Consider the following 21427-nt stretch of genomic DNA (forward strand, 5'->3'; position numbering starts at 1 on the left):
TGAGAAAAGTTTAATAAGCCAGAGGATGAAATATATAAGAATTTATAGCAGAATAATGTGACTCCAGGAGTAAAGGTGGAGATGGGCTCCCTGGTGGCATTTTCTATCTCTGGATGATAGAATAAGTTATTTTATAGGATTGTGAAGTGAACTGAACAACCATATTTTGTAATCTCTTGTATACTGGACTGTTTAAAAAGCACTTTCACACAAATTGTCTCATTTGGTCCTTGCAATAGCCTTATTGGGTAAGCAGATCGAGTATCAAGGTCCCTTCTTTACTGACCAAGACTTCAGAGAACAAGGGCCTTGCACACGTCTGCAAAGCTGGAATAAGGAATAGGACCCTGATCTGATGTTTCTTTCTCTGTTACACACTCATTTATCCCTTTCTGTGTCCACTCATTCAGGGAGCATTTATTGAACGCCAGGATGCTATCAGGGTAACATAAACTTCGTCCCAATCCCCATGACCCTTTATAAATTGTCTGCGGGTAAGAGAAGCCCACCCAAGACATTCCTGGGACAACTGGGGATATTCATGTGCATATTCAACAGAACGGAAAATAGGCCAGTGTACCAGAGTTAATGTGTAAATTGAATTATTGACAGCTTAAGATGCGCACGGGACTCTCCCGATGGAGGGCAGTGGGTCGTCATCTTGGGTACGCAGCTAGCCGGTCAGAGCCGACAGCGAGGAAGGCGCGGGTCCCCGCTGGGCAGCGCGGCCGCGGCTCTCCCGGAGGAGCGGCCCGCGGCTCGCCCGGCTCCTCCTTAACCCGCGCCGGGAGGCGGCGGCGGCGGCGGCCGGGCGGGCGGGGGCGGGGGAGGGGCGCGGCGCGCGGCGCGGAGGCCGGGGAGGAGCCGGGGCCTGCAGCGGAGCCGAGCCGAGCCCGAGCCCGAGCCGAGCCCTGACACTGTCCGTCCGCCTTCTGGCTCCTCGGGAGCCCGGACTGGCCGGAGCCCGAGAGGTGGCAGCGCGGGGAGCCCCACGCGCTGAAGGGAGCGGACCGGACGGGACGCGACTAGTGGAGGCGCTGCCGCCACAGTAGCCAGTGACGGGAGTCGGGAGCCGCGGCCTCCCGGACCCTGCTGCCCAGGCCAGCTCAGGGAGAGCGGGGAGTACGAAAACCCCACCCTCTGGGGCACCCCAGGAGCGGAGGCGGGAGCGGGGACGGGAGCAGCCTCTCCCCCTGTTGGAGAGAAGGTCCTTACCACTCGGGGGAGGGAAAGGAGAGACCCCTGGAGGGACGCGTCTCTCCTTCCTAGAGAAGAAAACCCCCACACTGGCCTGGGAGGAGACCCCCAGAAGTAGGAGGGGGTGAGCCTTCCTACAGGAAGCAGAGTGAGACCACCCCAGCCTGCCTCCTCCCCTCCAAACACACACTCTCAACAGTTCAGGACTTTGGAGGCAAAGGGAAAGGGGGATATGCCTGTGGAGTAGGCACCCTCCATCCCAGCCAGTACTCACGGGGCACAGGAGTCCTTACGTTCAGAAGCAAAGGACACGCCAGGGAAAGAAGAGGAGTTGGCTCTCAGCCTTTTGGAGAGGGGAAGACCTCTCCCCTCAACTTCCTTGGACCTAGACAGTGGAACGGGGTAGAGCCCCTCCACTCAGATCTCCAGCAGACAGAAAGAGCCCTCCACCCCAGACAGATCCAGTTTGGGGGGGAGGGGGACTCCCCCAAGGGGGAGGAGACAACTCCTGGTTGGGAGAGGCTCCTCCCCTCCTCCCCAGGGTAACTGGCAGGGTGTGGGGGGTGTGCCACCTTCCCCAGGTAGGACCTCCTTCTCCTCCCCCTCCTCCTCCTCCCTTGGCTCCTCATCCTCAGGGGACCCAGTTCCCCTCCCCAGCTTGGGAGGCTCAGCCAGGTACAGGAAGAGCCACTGAGGATGAGACCTGTCATCTGCCTCTGAAGAGGGGGATCCCTCCAACCCCAAACTCCAGTACCAGGTGGTTCCCTCCCTCTGCAGGGGGAGCAGTGGAGACAGGTTAGTGTTTTCTTTCATTTTCTGTCTGCCATCTCTAAGCTCTAGTGGGTGTAGGGGCTGAGATGGTAGATCTTGGGTTTCATTGCTGGGGAGGGTAGAGTGATAACTCAGAATCCTCTGGTAATGTGTTCTGAGGAAGCTTTTGGATGCCAACCCACATCCTGCTGCAGAGGCTCTAAGAAATGGGTTTCTTAGTATTTGGGGACCACCAGGGATGGGATTCATTTGAGGCCCCTGGGGAAGTGGATGGTTCCATGCTAAGGACAAAGGGATATCAGAAAGTGGCTACATTTTCAGAACTCCATGTCTACTGTGTAGTAACGATTGACGCAACCCAGCCAGACTCCCAGACCACCATCCATCCTTGGCCATTCTCACCTGGAAAGTGGGCCCTTGCTAAAGTCAAGGTGGCAACTTGTGTCCTGGCCTTGTGTAGGGCATGCCAAGGTCAGCTTAGCATCTGCCAGAGGCGTTCTCTCCTGCCCACCGATTACCTCTCCCTTGACAAGAAAAGCGGTCTGTCCCGGACCACTCATCCTATCTCAGATACCAAAAGGCCTCCTCTCCTGACATTCCTGTTCCTAGCTGGATGTATGCCTCTAGTTACAGGGAAGATGGGAATCCCACATGTCCTGAAGGCAAGAAGAAAGTATACATGGGAATGCCAATTCCTGGGTTGAAGTTCTTCCTTAATGCTAACCCTGTGCCACTGCCCCAGTCTCCTGTAAGACTCCTGTCCTTTGCTGACAGTTCCTCAGGAAAAATTAGATCTTGGATAGGAAGATAGGAGGGTTGCTGCTCAGCTACCTTCCAGTTTTCCATCTAAATAAGTTGACCACTGGGGAGATTTGACCTCTGAGGAGTATATGAGAGTTTCCATCCAGAAAAGCACCTAATAGTCTCATCCTCTCCCTTCCTGTTTCTGTTCAGTTCTGGGTCTTTGGAATCTTGTGTTAAAGTTTTCTTTCATAAGATAGGGAGTCATCAAACTCTAGAATCTTCAGAAAAAGCAGGAAAAAGGTGCCAGGGAATCCTCCTAGCAAAGCCTCAACTGTGTTTTTATAGAGCTTTGCCTTTCCACCAAAGGTACTGGCTGGGTGCTTTCCTACCTGGCCATTGGGAGATACCGTCTCTTCTGTATCACTGCAAGGTCAAGTGAGAGGCTTCATCCGACTTGGGCTTTCATATTTTCTCCTCTTTCTTTATGGGCCATGGGTGGGCTGCCTAAGTTCCTAAGTACATCCATGTGATCCTGGAAGTTACCTATTAGTGGTGGTCTATGAGATAGGGAGGAACAATGTGCTTATGTTCCTTAATTTAGGCGAATGTGGCTCTCTGTGTTTTGTGTGGGTATGTCTGTGGAGACAGGAACATATGTGCTTTCCAGAGTATACTCCAGTTACCTAGAATTGTGTGTTTTTGGTAGGCCTCTAGAAGCAGGTGCCCCTGTGTAAGGACCTGGAGAAGGTGGTGGTTAGGATGCCCAGCTAAGAGGAAAGGATTGGCCTCCCGCTGGCCAGTGGGAGCCTTTATCACTGTGTTTGTGATAGTCATCTCAAGCAGCAGGACAGCCCAGTCTCTGACTGGGACCACTTCTTCTAGATCTAATAAAGGAGCTTCATTTCTGATACCTCCGGTCTCAAAAAGATGAGGATCCTTGGCCCCTAACTCCAGAACTCCCTCTCCCACCTTTTAAAAAAGAGATCACTCTGGTATAACAGCAGCCTGTTTCTTACAAAATACTTTGCCAAATGCTGGAGTGCGCCTTCTTGAATGGCTTAGAGTGAACCGTATCACAACACCTCCAGGTATACCTCTGCTACATTGTTTAACTGGCCCTGCTTGGACTGAGTTTCCCTAATGCTCTTTGCCTTTATGGAATCAGTTAGAAGCAGGTAGCTATTGGGTTGGAGTAGCTGTGATTTAGAGAGTGCTATTTTCCAGATCATGTCTTATGACTACCCCTAGTTCCTGCTGAAAGATAAGAGATGATATTCCCCCATTCCCTCATCCTTGGAGTTTTCCTGATCCTAGCGTTGGCACTGGAGTGTTGTTATCTCCAAAGGAAAAGTTTGAGATTCTGACGTCCTGAAAACCATTGCTGACTCAGTGCAGGCTTTGCAACCCAAACCATTGCAGGATTTTTGCTTTTGCTCTTACCTCTATGATCTGTCAGCTTTCTAATTTTAAATTTCTAGTATTCTCTTTTTTCCTCTTTCAAAAATAATAATAGCTCCACTTATATGGCACTTACTAAGTGCTTTAAAAATGTTAACTCGAGGTAATCCTCACAGCAACCCTTTGTAGGTACATTTATCGACTCTGTTTTATAGATGAAGCAACCTTGTCTGAGGCTGCACAGCCAGTAGGTAGTAGAGCTGAGACTGAAACCCAGAAAGCCTGACTCCTTGTGTGGTGAACTTAGCCTCTGCCCTCTTAGCTTTCACAGTCTGTACAGGGCAGGAAGCTATCACTCCTCAATACCTGATGTTGGCTCTGTACAAAGGACAATTACTGGCCTTTCAGACAAAATGGGTAGAAAACTGTGCCCAGTATTTTGGATCTCATAGATTTCATCCGAGATTGGTCTTTTACTCCCTCAGAAGGTCTTTCTGTCTGGTTTTCTCTGCCTTTCTCACAGTACTGTAGTCTTCATTAGACGTCCCGTGGATGTGATGGAGCCTGCCCTTTGGCTGCCTTTCCTGGTTTCTATGGGTATTTCCTTTCAGTCTTCCAGCACACAGAAAAGAATGTGGCCTGACTCAGGTTCTGCCCAATCCTGGTGGCACAAGGCCCACCTGGAGAGAGAGGTCTGGGTAACTAGGTTGGTTGGACTGAGAAATGGAAGTACCTCTTGTTTGTCTTTCTAATAATAACCCTGAACATTAGCCTTGTGCCATTATTTTGGGGAGCATGGAATGTGAGGCAGCCATAAACTCATTAAGCTTCATTCACTTCCCTCCAGGGAGGAAGCTCTGGCATAGTATATGACTTCATCCCTTTTATTGAAGGGGGAAACTGAGGCATCAGACTTCATCAGGATGGTTAGGGACACTCGGTTTCAGGTTGTGAATAGAACCAAGGAACCTCAGTCTCTGAAGTTCTACACACTGGGCTGCCCTTCATGAATGGGGAAGTGAAGGGGGTGAGGAAGTAGGATGGGTTAAAGGAGAATGGGGCAGAGAGATCGGAAGGATCAGAGGCTATAGGCTTCTTGTAGCTGGTAAGATTGGAATATGTTTTGGGTGCTGAGGCTGTATCTGGAGGGCTGACTGGGAGGGTGCCCGGGAAAGGTTAAATTTAACCTCAGTGTGCTAACCTGGTGCTGGGGTAAGTAAAGGTAGGGAAGGGCATAGAACAACTAGCAAAAGGCTGAGAGTGCTTCCTTTTCAGGAATTCACTGTGATTGGCATGTGCCAAGTGGGTTCTGTAAGCCCTCTAAACACTTTAAATCTACTCTCATGCCCCATCCAATCTTGGGAGATTTGTTTCAAATGAAAAATCAGCTGAAAGGCCTCTGTGGTCTTAAGATGAGATTTCCTAGAGATCTTTAGCAGGAGATAATAGGGAATGGGGTAAAACTTCTTTACAGACCTCCCATCTGGGGAGGACCCAGGAGAACCCTGGTCATTGAAAAACTGCCCATTGGCATGCTACTGTTCTGCTGGGACGAGCCAGCTACGGGACTGTGATCATGCCACGAGCACCCTGCTGTAGCCCAGAGGCTGGGGTGTTTGACTTAGTAGTGCTGGAAGGTGTGAGGCTCCTGGAATGATTAAGTGTTCCTATTAGTTTCCAAGTTTCCATGGTTTAGGGCAAGGTGGTAGTAGTAGGATGAAAAGGAGGATGGTGGGGAGAGGAGCTAAGGATAAAGGGGAAACTCTTCATTGCCTGATGCTATTTATAAACATGTCTCCCCCGCCTTTTTTCTCCTAACAATTCTTGGGTTGCAGTTGGGTCTCTTGCTGCCCAGGCCCCTGAGGCACTTCCTTCAGCCTTGTGGACTGGGTGTGTTGCTGGGTAGGACCACAGGGCTGGCTACCTGTGTGTACATGCAGATTGCATGGGTGGGACTGTAGGGGAGAAGGGAATGAGTGAGAATGCTGACCTTTAGGAGGAAGGGGCAAGTGTCAAGGGCAGAAGAATCATTCCCTAGTATAGAAGAGTGAGCTGAGAGCCTGGAAGATGTGCTGGGGTTAGGAGAGGAGGAGGCGGTCATATCTGGGATTGAAGTTTGAACTGCAAAGTGTGTGGATCTGTGTGTGATTGTATGTATATTCTTGTGCACATATCTGGCTGTGGATTTTAGAGATCACCTACATAATATGTGTCTGTCCAGGATTCTGAACTCTGAGGCAATCTAGCCCTGGCTCCTCAAGAGAAATGCCTTGGTGGGACTGAGGAAGAAATGCTAGCTGGAATCTGGCAGCTGTACAGGCACAAACCTGTTAGGCAGCAAGAGCTTAGGGGGTTGCTGGCATCAGCTCTAGGGGAGTGTCAAATGGCTACCTAGTTGTTCCTGCCAGCCTTTCCAGACCCTACAATACAGATATCATCCGTCATTCTTCACCTTCCCCCACCAAGACGTCACTCTAGCTATACCTCTCTGCCAGCAAGAGCGCTCGGGAGGTGTGGGTGGCAGCAGGGTGTGCAAACATCAGGCGTGGGCGGTCTGGCAGCTCCAGGAGTTTGCATGGAGGTGCAGCGAGCTGCGTGCCCAGCTGGGAAGGAGGGAGGGGAGAGGAGGGCGGAGAAGGGGAGCCAGCTCTTAGCCCCAGTGTGGCTATTTTTAGCCAGGCTATCTGATTGTTACTGGTGCACACACAGCTGGGTGTCTCCCTGGCTCAGTGAAGCCCAGCAGGCTGAGACGTGGGAGGTCCTTGCTGGTGACTTCTTCCTGGTGTTGGTGTCTGTGGGCGGGAGCATGCGAGGGATAGCTTTACAGGTGTGAGGGCAGCTGTGCACTCAGGATCTGTTACCTCTGTGTGTGACTTTGTGCTCTGTTGGTAATGTATGCTTTATATCTAATCATGATCTCTGTGTGTGTGGCCCACCGTTTATGTGTCTGTCTTCTGTCTGTCCTTTGCTGGTTGTTATAAGTAATTTATGCTTGGGATATATCTAATATGCCTCACATGCACATGTGTGTGGGATAAAAAGGGCAAGTGCTCATAATATATCTAATATGAAACATCTTTAAAAGTGTTGGTATGTGCCTCATTAATGTGTGTTTGTGTTTATGAATGCTGTTTTTCTTTACATGTACATTTGTTTTATCTATCTGTAGTTGTTTTATGTAGAGGTAACAAGCATCATGTAATTGGAGAATGGACTTTGGCTAATTTTACCTGCTATCTAAGTGGGTTTTTTTTTTTTAACTTAATTCCTACACAGTTTAAAAATACTATGTTGCCTATAGGGCTACAGTAAGGTGAACTGAAGAAATAGCTCAATCTGTTGTGAGGTTTGATCTCTCTTTTGGTCCTACATGAAGGGAGAGGCCTCCTGGCCATGCTCCATGTTAAGATGTAGGATAAACAGCAGTCTGTCATCTGGTAGATGATGATGTATCTGCTTGGAGGTCTTCGGAACACCTGGTTGGGGACCATCCCATGGGTCTCCTGTGGGAATTATAATAGGAAGGGACTCTACTTCCCTTAAACACTAGGATTTGAGTGTTATTTGCCCCTAGTGTTACTTCTCCCCTTTGTCCTCTTCTCTGCAGAACCCAAAACTACCATGGCTTCTGACCTAGAGAGTAGCCTCACCTCCATAGACTGGCTCCCCCAGCTGACCCTCCGAGCTACCATTGAGAAGCTTGGGAGTGCCTCCCAGGCCGGGCCTCCAGGGAGCAGCCGCAAGTGTTCACCAGGCTCACCCACAGATCCTAATGCCACCCTGAGCAAAGATGAGGCAGCAGTCCACCAGGATGGCAAACCACGGTACAGCTATGCCACCCTCATCACTTATGCCATCAACTCCTCTCCAGCCAAGAAGATGACCCTCAGTGAGATTTACCGCTGGATCTGCGATAATTTCCCCTATTATAAGAATGCTGGCATTGGTTGGAAGGTGGGACTGCTTCTCTAATCTGGGCTTATTTTTTAGCCTTTGACAACTTTTTCTCTACTTTTGTTTTTTCCTATAACCTGTTTAGTTCACTCTGGCTTGTTTCAGAGATGTGTAAACTTAAAATCTCATATCTTTTACCCCCTGGTTTTTTTCAGTGTTGAACAAATTTTATAAGGTATATTAGGGAAACTCCAGGGATGCCAAGCCATTAAGTATAGTCATCAGGATGGCAGGATGCTGTTGTTCATCATACCCTCTTATCTTCTGATTCCTCAAAAAGGATATTCATTCATTTCACAAATATTTATTGCCACTCTACTATGTTCAAGTCACTGTACATCAAGGCATGACATTACTCCCTCCTACCCAGAGGTAGGAATCCCATCAGATTTTCATAGCTTCATTGCATATAGTCATTGGAAAAAAAAATATAATTAGGTCTTTTACCATCAGCTGGTCCACCAAGCAAGTAATGAGAGGTTATGTTGTTTGGCTGGAGAGGAAGGAAGAAGGGGCTCCTCTTCCAAGGCTGATATTCTCAATTTTTTAGAGCAGCAACTCATTTGCCAATTGTCGAGTAGGAATGGAGATTTAATGTAGTTTTCTCTGTAAATCACTGGTTGACATACAAACCATATAATAAGCTAGAGACTATTGAAAGCATTCGGCTTTTCCTTTGCAAATATGTCCCTGCTAGCTACCACAACCCCCAACCCCACCCAACACCAAACACAACATGTCTTTCCTCCAAATGTCACCATTCTATGGGCTACTGAGAAAAATGAAGGTGATCCATGCCTTTGTTTTACTCAGAATTTGTATTTTTTTTTTTTTTTTTTGAGACAGAGTCTCACTCTGTTGCCCGGGCTAGAGTGCTGTGGCGTCAGCCTAGCTCACAGCAACCTCGAACTCCTGGGCTCAAGCAATCCTCCTGCCTTAGCCTCCTGAGTAGGTGGGACTACAGGCATGTGCCACCATGCCCGGCTAATTTTTTCTATATATTTTCAGTTGTCCAGTTAATTTCTTTCTATTTTTTAGTAGAGATGGGGTCTCGCTCTTGCTCAGGCTGGCCTTGAACTCCTGACCTCGAGCGATCCTCCCGCCTCGGCCTCCCAGAATGCTAGGATTACAGGCGTGAGCCACCGCGCCCGGCCTATATTTTGTTATTTATATAAGCAGTTGATGTGATTTTGAGGCAGTTAATAATATATACCTGTTGTCACTTGGGTGGAAAGTTTGAAAAACTACATAATCAGCTTTTCAGAAGCACCTGGTAATCAAATTTATAGCCATTGCCTCCCAACTCTGTCATTTCTGCATTTTCTTCTCTCATTGCTCTTTCTATTTGATGCATAATCCCTCCCAGCATATAATTAGGTGCTGAATTTACCCTGATACTCGAACTTTATTGTGTATTATGTTCTTTTATGTTCCTCTGTATCATGTTCGAAAAGTTTGTGCCCTGCACTATGCTCACATCTAACTTGCTTCTCTGTGTCCTCAGAATTCAATTCGGCACAACCTTTCTCTCAACAAGTGTTTCCGGAAGGTGCCCAGACCTCGGGATGACCCTGGAAAGGTGAGATACTGCTGTAGGCACTAAAACAAGGAGCAGGAAGGAGAGTGAAGTAGTTGATGGCCCAGAGTCAGTGGGTGTTTTAATTACCCAGAAGAGGAAATCATGTTAATTAGAGAAGCATCTTTATTTTTTCCTCGAGGAAGGTCTTGGTTGTCAAGCTTGTGGGCCCTCACTCGAATGAGTGACTAAGAAAGATTGTAAAGTCTTTTTTTTTTTAAATAGAAATATTTAGGGTAAAGTTGACTTTGATACCCCCTTTCTTTTTTGTGGTACTCTTTTTTCCTTGATGTAAAAAGTAGACTTGTTAACCCTTCTAGAAACATTTCTATAGAAAAATCCCTGGGTTTTCCCTCCCTAAGGGGGAAGGGATGGATCATTCTCTCCATTTGACACAAGTAGATGCTGAAGTTCAAGGGAGTTTTGCTTCAGGTAACAAGGGAAGGGAAAGGCTGTACCTAGAAATTTCTAGCTCTTTGAGCCGGATGCCATTGTCCCGCCCCTCCAGAACAACCGAGGCCTGTGTTTGGCAGACTCAGTGAGCTTTTGGGACAAATTTGCTCCTCAGTAATACCTAGAAACTGCAGGTTTCTGTGTGAATGTCCAGTCACGTTTTTTAACATGACTCTTATATTATGTGAAAATCTTCCCAAATATCTGGTTTCTGAAGGTGGGAAGTTCTAAATATAACAATTTTTGTTTTCTTTGGGGCTGGGTTCCCCTTCCAGGGTTCCTATTGGACAATCGACACCTGCCCTGACATTTCCCGAAAGAGAAGACACCCTCCGGATGATGAGGTGAGCTCCTGCCTCACAGGGAGATGCCACTTCTGAGCCAGCTGCTCCCTTTCTCCCCTTTCTGCGTGTTGCGACCTTTCCAAGGCAAAGGTGGAATGCCAGCAGAGACCATGGGTCTCCGGAGGATGTTTTGCCTCTGCTTATACATTTCTTTGTCCTTACAACCCTCAGCTGTCCCAAGACTCACCAGAACAGGAGGCAAGCAAGAGCCCACGGGGAGGCGTTCCCGGGAGTGGAGAAGCCTCACTGCCTCCCGAGGGGAATCCGCAGATGTCGCTTCAGAGCCCCACATCTATGGCCGGCTATAGCCAGGTAGGAAGCAGAGTCGCAGGGGGCAGAGGATGGATGGTTGGATAGATTCAGATATCTCCCTCTTCAGAATTATGTGTTGAGTATTTGTGATCTATTAGGCAGATAAATTGGGAAAGAAGGGGAAGCAAAAGAGGGAAACCAAGAGAGGGAGAAGGAAAGAGAGAGAAAGGCGTAGCTGAACTTTGAGAAAGATCAGGAAAAAAAGTGGTGAGACGAGAAGAAGGGAAACTCCAGTGAGAAGGGAAACAAGAGCTCGGCTGTAACATGGGAAAAGGACATTTAAAGAAATGAGAATGAAGAGAGAAAAAGGCTAGATTCAAGACAAGAACCAATGAGAAAAGAAGGAGAAAATGATGCCGGGTCATTGAAGAGTTAGGAGAGAATTAAGAGGACAGGCAGGAGAGCCTAGTGACCACTGAAGGGTTGTATTGCCCCCTCAGCTGGGACATGGGTCAGGACTTTCTTCCCTGTTTTTGTAGGGCACAGGATCTGTGGATGGTGGAGCAGTGGCAGCAGGGGCTTCAGGCCGAGAAAGTGCTGAGGGTCCCCCTCCCCTCTATAACACCAACCATGACTTCAAGTTCTCATACTCAGAGATCAATTTTCAGGATCTAAGCTGGTCCTTCCGCAACCTCTACAAATCCATGCTGGAGAAATCCTCCTCTTCCTCTCAGCACGGTGAGTCTGGAGTTGGGATGGCTGTGTGGACATCCTTATATTTTTGAGCAATTGGTGACCTTCTCTTCTCTCTGTTATTTCTTATTTTTAACACAAGGAGAAATTGATCACTGATCAGAGGAAATATTTCGTGAACTAAAACTATTCGGAGTTGAGTGAGCTCATCCACCCTTGTGAAAGGACAGCTGTTTCAGGAGGTGGGCTGGTTGTTAGCTTCAGAAAGTGAGTTGAAAGACTGCCCCTTCTAGAACTAAGGGCAGTGACTTTATGGCTGCAAGCAAGTCATTTAGCGGATGAGCCCTAGGGGGCAGCAGTAGTACCCTTTCCCCAAGAATCCCTGTGTTACATTGTGAGAGGAGTTTTTTAGTGTATTTATATTTATGTTACTTTACATTATGAAAAATTTCAAGCAGATGCAAAAGAAGAGAGAACAGTATGATAAAATCCCATGTTCCATCACCCAACTTTAACAGTTACCAATATTTTATTAAGGTAGTTTCACTTACCACCAAGCATTTTAAGAATTGGAATAATTTAATGCAATTCACAGCTATCATGTCATGTCACACATAAATACAATTTCAGTATGCATTTCCAAATGGTGAAGACTTTTGTTTTTTAGATATAGGATCTTACTGTCTCATCCAGGCTGGAATACAGAGGCAAGATCATAATTTGCTGTAACCTCTAACTCTTATGTCCACGCAATCCTCCTGCCTCAGCTTCCCAAGTAGCTGGGACTACAGGTGTGCACCACTACGCCCCGCTAATTTTTTTTTATTTCTGTAGTGACAGGGTCTTGCTATGTTGTAGGGTTTAACCCAGACTGGTCTCAAGCAATCCTTCTGCTTCAGCTCCCAAAGTGCTGGGATTGCAGGCATGAGTCACCAGCCCTGCCAGACTTTTCTTTTTTTTTTTGAGACAGAGTCTGACTCTGTTGCCCTGGCTAGAGTGCCCTGGCATCAGCCTAGCTCACAGCAACCTTCAACTCCGGGGCTCAAGCCATCCTCATGCCTCAGCCTCCTGAGTAGCTGGGACTACGGGCATGTGCCACCATGCCTGGCTAATTTTTTTCTATATATATTTTTAGTTGTCCATATAATTTCTTTTCTATTTTAGTAGAGACAGGGTCTCGCTCTTGCTTAGGCTGGTCTCGAACTCCTGAGCTCAAACAATCCACCTGCCTCAGCCTCCAGAGTGCTAGGATTACAGGCGTGAAACACCATGCCCAGCCCAGACTTTTCTTTTAGTTATCTATCATGCCATTATCACTCCTAACACAATAATGCTTACTTAATATCAGCTAATATTATTCATTTATTTATTTATTTATTTTTTGAGACAGAGTCTCGCTCTGTTGTCCCGGGTAGAGTGTCGTGATGTTGTCACAGCTCACTACAACCTCAAACTCCTGGGCTCCAGTGATCCTCCAGCCTCAGCCTCCCGAGTAGCTGAGACTATGGGCATGCGCCATGACGCCTGGCTAATTTTTCTATTTTTAGTAGAGACAGGGTCTCGCTGTTGCTCAGACTGGTCTCGAATTCCTGAGCTCAAGTGATCCTCCCACCTCAGCCTCCCAGAGTGCTGGGATTACAGGCCATGAGCCACCCCACCCAGCCAACATCAGCTAATATCTTGTCCATATGCAAATTTCCCTAATTATCATGTGAGAATGACTTAAAGTTTTTATTTGGAAGCCCCTTGAGAGATCATGTGGTTCAGCCCTCTGCAATTCTTGTTTTTTGTTTGTTTTTTAAAAAAGTTAGAGATAACGATGAGGCTAAGACTTCAGGTGAGGCATTGGACCTTCTCGTTCTGCACAGTGGCCCTGTGTCGGCAGCAGGGGCTGAACGGAATGATAAAAAGTGGTTAGAAGTCACTTCGGGGAATTTATGTTAATATGTTAATATAATTAATGTAAAATTTACATTAATGTTGATTATTTATATTAATTGTCATGAATTTCTTCTTTTGTATCCCAGGTAGTCAATATGTAGAGTTGTGTTCCAAGATTGTAGCATTTGCTTGAGAAATGAATCCAACTCAGGAGGTTGGTTGATTGAAGGTGGGAACACGGAGAGACTGTCAGAAATAAAGTAAAAAATCAGATTGAGTGAGGACAGCCAAGTGTTTAACTATCAAGTTTAATTGTGACCAAAGGCTCCTAGCCTCAGACTCTTGTTCCTCCCTGGCCAGTCTGCCTGAGAAATTAATCCACCCCTGTTCTGCTCCTCACTCAAGCTCCACTGTTGATAGGGAATACAAGGAGGTAGCAGTAGCAGAGTGTAGAGACAGTAAGAAAGAGGAGACGATAGATGCCCAATGGCTTTGTTTTATTTCTGATTTACTTTTTAAAGTTTACCTGCTGTCTGATTTCCTTTGAAACTGTGATCCCAGGCTACACAAAAATCCCTGAAAAATAGCATTAAAAAGGTACATGCTGACTTTTTTACTAAGATTTAAGTGGTCACCACACTATCAAGGCCCTCCCCTAACCTAATTGCTTTCCCGTCTGTTATATCTGCTAGGAGGGCTGCAGGGATCCTTACTTTCTCCGAACGCCCCTTATCCTTTTAACTCCTCAGTTTCTGTCTGAGGTCTCCCTTCTCAGCCCAGTGAAAATCGCATTTGATGAAGGATGCATTGCCTAAGTCACTTGCCTGCTTACTCCCTACCTGCAGGCTTTTCGTCTCTCCTCGGGGACATGCCGCCCTCTAACAACTACTACATGTACCAGCAGCAGCCGCCGCCACCTCAACAGCAGCAGCAGCAGCAGCAGCAGCCGCCGCCACCGCAGCCACCTCCCCAGCAATCCCAGCCACAGCCGCAGCCGGCACCAGCTCAGGGCCCCTCAAGTGTAGGGGGTGCTCCTCCACTGCACACCCCAAGCCCAGATGGTTGTACCCCACCAGGGGGAAAGCAAGCTGGGGCCGAAGGCTACGGGCCTCCCCCTGTGATGGCCATGCATCCGCCCCCGCTGCAGCATGGAGGCTACCACCCTCACCAGCACCACCCCCACTCCCACCCTGCCCAGCAGCCACCACCTCCACAGCCACAAGCACAAGGCCAGGCTCCCATCAACAGCACTGGCTTTGGTGAGTAAGGAGGGCGCACGGAGATCCTAGAAGAGGGTGGAATGATCCCCTTGTCCTGACTCTGGCATGGAGATGCAGTTGGTTAGAAAGTCAGTAGTGGGTCTTATAGCCTTGCTTCTCTCCATGAGATCTCCTCTGAACAAATGGAAGTTGCTACTTAGAGCTGTATGTTTTAGAATTTTTGGATGAATTGGGATTGTTTTACGTATTCTCCTGCCTATGAGCTGGGATGTACCTAAAGCATGGGTAGCTTTACTAGTCCTAAACCGGCAGGGAGGGAGTGTCCAAGTGTAGATGCAAGAATCTTACATGTAGTCAGTCTGGTTTCAGTTGACTGCTGCCTTATACTTCACTCTATCTTATTATCTACTTTCCCCTCCTTTTTATAGCCTTTCCTCCGGACTGGTGCTCTAATATCGACTCCTTGAAGGAAAGCTTCAAGATGGTGAATCGGCTCAACTGGTCCAGCATTGAGCAATCACAGTTCTCAGGTTAGTGATCAAAGGATGACGTCTGGAGGGAAGCATTGTAAGTGGAGAAGCCAATAGAAACTAAAACCATAAGAGGGTGGTTAAGGGAAGTTTGGAGATTGAGGATTTCACTGTTTTCCCTCCATATTACACAAGATGGATAATACTGATATTATTTTCAAATTAATTTTGTCTTACCTCAAAATACGGCAGTGGTTTATCCTAGTCAGTTCTGTCTTTGGGAGAAAGCAGGCTCTCGGGAATTCAGAAGCCCTGGACTGCTATTTTGTAGTATTGTCACCATTTACTGACAGCGTGACCATGGCTGACCCATTCAGTCACTTTGAAAGTTTGTTTTATTCATCAGTAAGATGGAAATTATAGTAAGAATTTGGTAAGGAACAAATAGAATGAGAGTTTGAAAATGTGGAGCTCTAAAAGATATAAATGATTATTGTTTTTTCTTTTTTTTTTTTTTTGAGACAGAGTCTCGCTCTGTTGCCTGGCTAGAGTGAGTGCTGTGGAGTCAGCCTAGCTCATAGCAACCTCAAACTCCTGGGCTTAAGCAATCCTCCTGCCTCAGCTTCCCAAGTAGCTGGGACTACAGGCATGCACCACCATGCCCGGCTGATTTTTTCTCTATATATTTTTAGCTGGCCAGATAATTTCTTTCTATTTTTAGTAGAGACGGGGTCTCGCTCTTGCTAAGGCTGGTCTCAAACTCCTGACCTGGAGTGATCCACCTGCCTTGGCCTCCCAGAGTGCTAGGATTACAGGCGTGAGCCACCGCGCCCGGCCAATGATTATTGTTAATGCATATTGTGAGTGACGTTGGCTTATGATGTGACTGCGACAGTGAAATAGGGATGTGTTTGGAGGGGCTTTGGTGCCTTTGCAAGGTTAGCATTGCTTGCTTCCCTATTTGTAGAACTGATGGAGAGTCTACGACAGGCAGAGCAGAAGAACTGGACCCTCGATCAGCATCACATTGCCAATCTGTGTGACTCCCTCAACCACTTCCTTACTCAGACTGGTCATGTGCCCCCGCAAGGGGGATCCCACCGGCCACCAGCCCCAGCCCGTATTGCTGACTCCTGTGCTCTCACCAGTGGCAAACAGGAGCCAGCCATGAACCAAGGTACTGCACAAGGCAAGTGGCCATGGAGGTGGAGACTATGATGAAAAGGAAGGGTAGGAAAAAGGCAAAAGAAAATTGAGAGAAGTCATTTTAAGGGCAATGGTCCAAACTGAGCAGTGGGACTAGTTTACCAGTCGACAAACTAGTTGACTGAACATCTATTGAATTAGTAAAGTCCTATACTAAAAAGTGCAAAAGAAATAGAATATATGATTTCTTTTTAGACCTCAGTTTAGGAGATCAGAATTACTTGAGAAAAGGGAGGAGATTTGTTAGACAAAGTCACCATTTTAGATTTGTGTCTCAGTAACTCCTGCCTGGATCATATCAGGTAGAATGGTGATTCTACATTTATATGATCTTCAAAAGAGTGAAATGAAAGATATTTGATGATCTTATTTCAATATTTCTCAGCCTTATATCTTTGATATTTCACAATTCTAGTATCCATCCCTTCTGTCCTAAGTGGTAAGCACTGATAGCTTCTTTTTTTTTTTTTTTGAGACACAGTCTTACTCTGTTACCCAGGCTAGAGTGCCGTGGCGTCAGCCTAGTTCACAGCAACCTCAAACTCCTGGGCTCAAGCGATCCTTCTGCCTCAGCCTCCTGAGTAGCCGGGACTACAGGCATGCGCCACCATGCCTGGCTAATTTTTTCAATATATATTTTTAGCTGTCCATATAATTTCTTTCTATTTTTAGTAGAGACGAGGTCTCACTCTTGCTCAGGATGGTCTCGAACTCCTGACCTCAAGCAATCCTCCCACCTCAGCCTCCCAGAGTGCTAGGATTACAGGCGTGAGCCACCTCGCCCAGCCTAGCACTGATAGTTTCTGCAGAAACCCTTCATGCCTGCAGGAGCTATAGAACAGGGCAGGGAAGGGAGACAGAAATTGATGGGTATGGGCCCATTTTTTTTCTCCCTACCTTGTTGAGTATAGTGAGCCTCCACTCAAGTAACTCTTGTCTGTCTTTGGCAGTGAACTCTTATGGGCACCCACAAGCTCCCCACCTCTATCCTGGCCCATCACCAATGTACCCAATCCCCACCCAGGACTCAGCAGGATACAATCGCCCAGGTAAGAGCCAGGAAGCTTTTTTCACCCCCACTCAAGCCTGATGAGTTGTCACTTTCCTCTGACTCTCAGCCTGCTTTCTCTGCCCCTTTGCCTGCATTTGCCAGGAGCAGGTGAGCCTTCATCATTCCCAAGGCTAGAGGATGGGCTACCTGCTAGGGAGGTATCTGTCAGGGAAGACTAAAGAAGACAGACTTACTTTAAAATTAGCTAGGAACTGCCATACTGAAAGTAAATAAAAACATAAATATAAGCAAAAGATAGATATGTGGACTCTAGATGGAAGATATACTCAGGCAAATGAAATGAATGTGTTATACAAACATACCTGCTTTGTGCCCATGTCCGCTCTCCTGTCACCTGACCATTCTATCAGGGGTCTGGGATTGAAATATCTCTGATGGTAGGGCCAGCGGTGTGGGAGACACTGAACTGCCATAGATAGTACAAAGTGAACAAATCCTTCACATTCTAATATATTTTAGAAAAATCACTGTTATCATTCTACCTGACCACAAGTGTTTTCAGTTTTGGGGGTGACATCTGATTCTTTGTATTCCTTATCAATATGATATAAATAAAAATTTCTATACTGTTATTTCATGTAATAGTACATGTTGTATGTTATTTTATCACTACCACATAGTCTTTGTAAGTATAATTTTTTTCCCCATCCCCCCGTAAGTATAATTTTTAATGGCAGCATAATATTTCATCGCCATGCAACCTAGTTTAGTCTGTTTCCCGAGACTTCACTGAAGTGGTGGCCTGCAGCAGACATAACTCCAGCTGATGAGGACAGTAGCTCCACAAGGCCTTCTTCAGGGTATTATTTGGGGCTAGACTGACAAAGTCGTTTCCATCCACTCTCCTTTTACTCTCTTTCTCTCTTTCTGACAGCACACCATATGGTCCCTCGGCCACCGGTCCCACCTCCTGGTGCCAATGAGGAGATCCCTGATGACTTCGACTGGGACTTGATCACTTAGTGCATCACAGAGTGTGGACCTCAGCCCAGGCCCAAGTGGTGAAATCTGGCAGTGGGGAAACAGCAGCCCCAGCCCGTCCCATCCCCCTGCCTGTATATAGATATATATCCTCTTTTTGTTCTTTCTCTGTCAGAGAAGCCACCGCAAGATGCTGCCGAAGATTAATCCCCTCTTTCCTGCCTCATCTCTTTTCCTTCCTGTTTTTTCCTAATTCTTTTATTATTATTCCTATGTTATTATTATTATTATTATTGGTTATATACTATCCCCAGTCCCCTGTCCTTACACCATGGACCATGCCCACCCTTTGCTAACTTAAAATTGTCAGGCTTGAAGATGAGGCCGATAGCTACAGAGAAAGGTTTCAAGCTCCAATTTATCTTTTTCTCTAAGAAACTTAATGCTGATCCTACCTTTTGGCCCTAAATTGCTTTCTGGTCCTATCAGTTTCAGGCCATGACTGGAGAGGCCACATTATTAAGTGGAAGGGGTCTAAAACACTGCTTGGCAGCCATGAATTTGCAGGTTTTACTAAATGGTGCTAATTCTGTCCTCTGAGCTCTTCCTTGTCCCTTTATACCTTCAGTCCTTACTTCTGCCAATCCTCGTTTCCCATCAAGGGTCAGAATGGATGATGGTACAGGAGGATGACAGGAAAATCTGAGTGGAATTAGAGACCAGAGTTGGGTTGAGTAGAATGCTGCAGAGAAGTGATGGAATGTAAATCAGTGTGAACCTGGGTGTTACTGCCCTGTCATGTAAGCATCCATTGGCTTATTACTAGCCTGTTCCCTAGGAGATAGAATTGATCTTAGCCCAAACTCTGCTTCTAAGGTAGGGCATGAGAACAACTATTTGGCATAGGTTCAGCCTCTTTGAGATGATTTCAACTTTACCATGTTGGCTTTTTAAAAATAATTTTTTCTGAAAATTAACTGTGGCCCTTAGAAATGGGTGGGAAATATTTTAGTTATTTAACCGTACAGACAGATGCTTCTCTTGGAGTCCAGATCATCAGGGCTGAAGCTTTTGCAAGCAGGCTTTTGAGGGGTGAAGGAAATTGGTAGAGGGGAGTAAATAATCTAGAGCCAAGAAATAATTCACTGAGGGCCAAGGGGGACTCCCAGAAACAGGTAGAGGGATAACTTACCTCTTTAACAAGGGGTGGCCGTGATTTATTGCTGCAAAGTATTTAGTGTATATTTAAGGTTAGTTGTTGAATTTTAGTTACAAGAGGGAAGAATAATTTTACTTCTGTTTTTATTTCACTAAATTTTCACTTTCTGAAAGCTGCAGGGCAAAATGTATGGAATGGACAAGGCCACTCTCTGTGATTTCCGCTTTTTGTTCATATTCTTTTATTTACCCATGATTTGCAAGAGATTTGGCTTTCTGCTCTCCTGCTTTTTCCCTTCATCTACCCCTCTCCTTTTTTTGGAAGGGGGTTATATATGAGAGGTTGTTGAAGAAGTCCAGTGAGGCTGAAGTAAAGGGTCAAGATAGGGCAGTTAACTAAAGAGCACTTTATTTCTTTGAAGCCTTTGTAAAAAGGAAATGGGGGTGCGAGTGGCTTGAATCTCCCATGATGTTGGAGGGCACTTAGTGGGATTGATGGGTGACATAATATTTCCCATTGGGGAAAGGAGAATTTCTCTTAGAGGGGGGCAAAATGCCTTCTACTTTAGGCATCTCTTCTTTATTCCTTCCATTAAAGGTGTGTCCTATACATAACTTCCCATCAGTTCTTCCCAAGATTCCCCCTTTATGGATTATCACTCCTCTTTTCTAAACCCCTTCCCTATTCAGACCCGTACAGGATTTGCAAAGGTAGACTGAATTATACATGCAAATGCCTCTGTTTATCTCTGTCTTCTGGAAACTAGTCTCATGAGGGATTCCAGTGGGCAGCCAGAGTAACTGAAGTTGGCTAGGACTGGAGATTGGCCGTCAGGCCTCCTGAGATTCCAGCTCCCCTCCACCAAGGTCAGCCATGCTATATGGCACAGGACAAACCTGACTCCCTTTGGGCCTCAGTTTCCCCTCCCCTTCATGAAATGGAAAGAATACTACTTTTCCTTGTTGGTCCAGCATTGCTGGACATGAAGTATCGTCATTGTTGTTGTATTGGGTGATGTGTGCAAAATTGCAGGAGCTCACTGCCTATATGAGGAAATAAGGGAGAAAGTGGAGGAGAGGGACAAAAGGAGCAATTATTTGGTAAAGATCCACCCATCCCAGCCTTCCTCTCCCCAACCTCCTCTCCTCATGTTTCTTGTTCGGTGAGTCCTTCATACCACCCATAATGCTTTGCATTGGTGCAGGCTGGGAAGGGGGTGTATGGTCTCACAAGTTGTTGTTGTTTTTTTGCATGCTTTCTTAATAAAAAAAAAAAAGAATGTTTACAGTTTTATCTTACTGGTAGTGGTCTCAAATTTCTTTTTTCTTTCTTTTTTTTTTTTTTTTTGATACAGAGTCTCGGTCTGTTGCCCGGGCTAGAGTGCCGTGGCATCAGCCTAACTCACAGCAACCTCAAACTCCTGGGCTTAAGCAATCCTTCTGCCTCAGCCTCCCAAGTGGCTGGGACTACAGGCATGTGCCACCATGCCAGGCTAATTTTTTCTGTATATATTTTTAGTTGTCCAGATAATTTGTTTCTATTTTTTAGTAGAGATGGGGTCTTGCTCTTGCTCAGGCTGGTCTCGAACTCTGGAGCTCAAGCGATCCTCTTGCCTCGGCCTCCCAGAGTGCTAGAATTACAGGCGTGAGCCACCACGCCCGGCCTCAAATTTCTTTTTGCCAAGGTAGGAAAGGATAAACGTGAAAGCCTTCAGCCTGTCTTCCACCTCCCGCCAGCAGGTTGAATTAATTGACCCTGACAGTTTTTGTAAGATTGGTGGGAAAGAAGAATTAAAGACATGTCTTTAACATTCCTCTTTTCATATGCTATTATGTGTAGTGAAATATTGTGGGGAGAGTCAGTAACCCCTTGCAGATTGGTGTGTTGGGTAGGCCTATCTTGCTTGCATTTTAGGATAGTGTAAAGATTTAAGATAGTACAGTCTGGAGAGGAGTTGGGATACTGTCCCTGTTGGGGACTTCCTCGAGAAGATACAGTACAAAATACTTACAGGTACTCACCAGGTTTTCATCAGAAATGAGGAATTGTAGGAATTTCTTCAAAACACATTTCCAAAGTAAATGGACTAGCCAGGTACTGTGGCTCACACCTGTAG

General features: G+C 46.5%; 1 protein-coding gene across 3 annotated transcripts; it reads left to right on the plus strand.

Moving 5' to 3' along the window:
* The first annotated feature begins 866 nt into the window (after window positions 1-866).
* On the plus strand, window positions 867-20604 carry FOXJ2 (forkhead box J2). 3 transcript variants are annotated; one of them, XM_045554396.1, is made up of 11 exons: window positions 867-1992; window positions 7718-8064; window positions 9569-9643; window positions 10369-10437; window positions 10609-10749; window positions 11229-11427; window positions 14109-14522; window positions 14912-15013; window positions 15921-16142; window positions 17110-17208; window positions 18106-20604. In XM_045554396.1, exons 2-11 carry the CDS (start codon window positions 7732-7734, stop codon window positions 18192-18194), a joined length of 1743 nt encoding a protein of 580 aa, XP_045410352.1. In that variant the 5' UTR covers window positions 867-1992; window positions 7718-7731; the 3' UTR covers window positions 18195-20604. The 3 variants fall into 3 exon arrangements, with proteins under 3 accessions (XP_045410352.1, XP_045410354.1, XP_045410353.1); XM_045554398.1 differs by having other exon boundaries at window positions 15921-16130; XM_045554397.1 differs by lacking the exon at window positions 867-1992 and having other exon boundaries at window positions 7469-8064.
* Window positions 20605-21427: the final 823 nt, after the last annotated feature.

The sequence above is a fragment of the Lemur catta genome, chromosome 6 (genome assembly GCF_020740605.2).
Source record: "Lemur catta isolate mLemCat1 chromosome 6, mLemCat1.pri, whole genome shotgun sequence".
NCBI lineage: Eukaryota > Metazoa > Chordata > Mammalia > Primates > Lemuridae > Lemur > Lemur catta.

Coding starts and splice junctions, on each gene's coding strand:
- FOXJ2 (XM_045554396.1), top strand. CDS start 7,732: ATGGCTTCTGACCTAGAGAGTAGCCTCACCTCCATAGACTGGCTCCCC. Junction 10,438..10,608: donor GACACCCTCCGGATGATGAG/GTGAGCTCCTGC, acceptor TACAACCCTCAG/CTGTCCCAAGACTCACCAGA. Junction 11,428..14,108: donor CTCCTCTTCCTCTCAGCACG/GTGAGTCTGGAG, acceptor CCCTACCTGCAG/GCTTTTCGTCTCTCCTCGGG.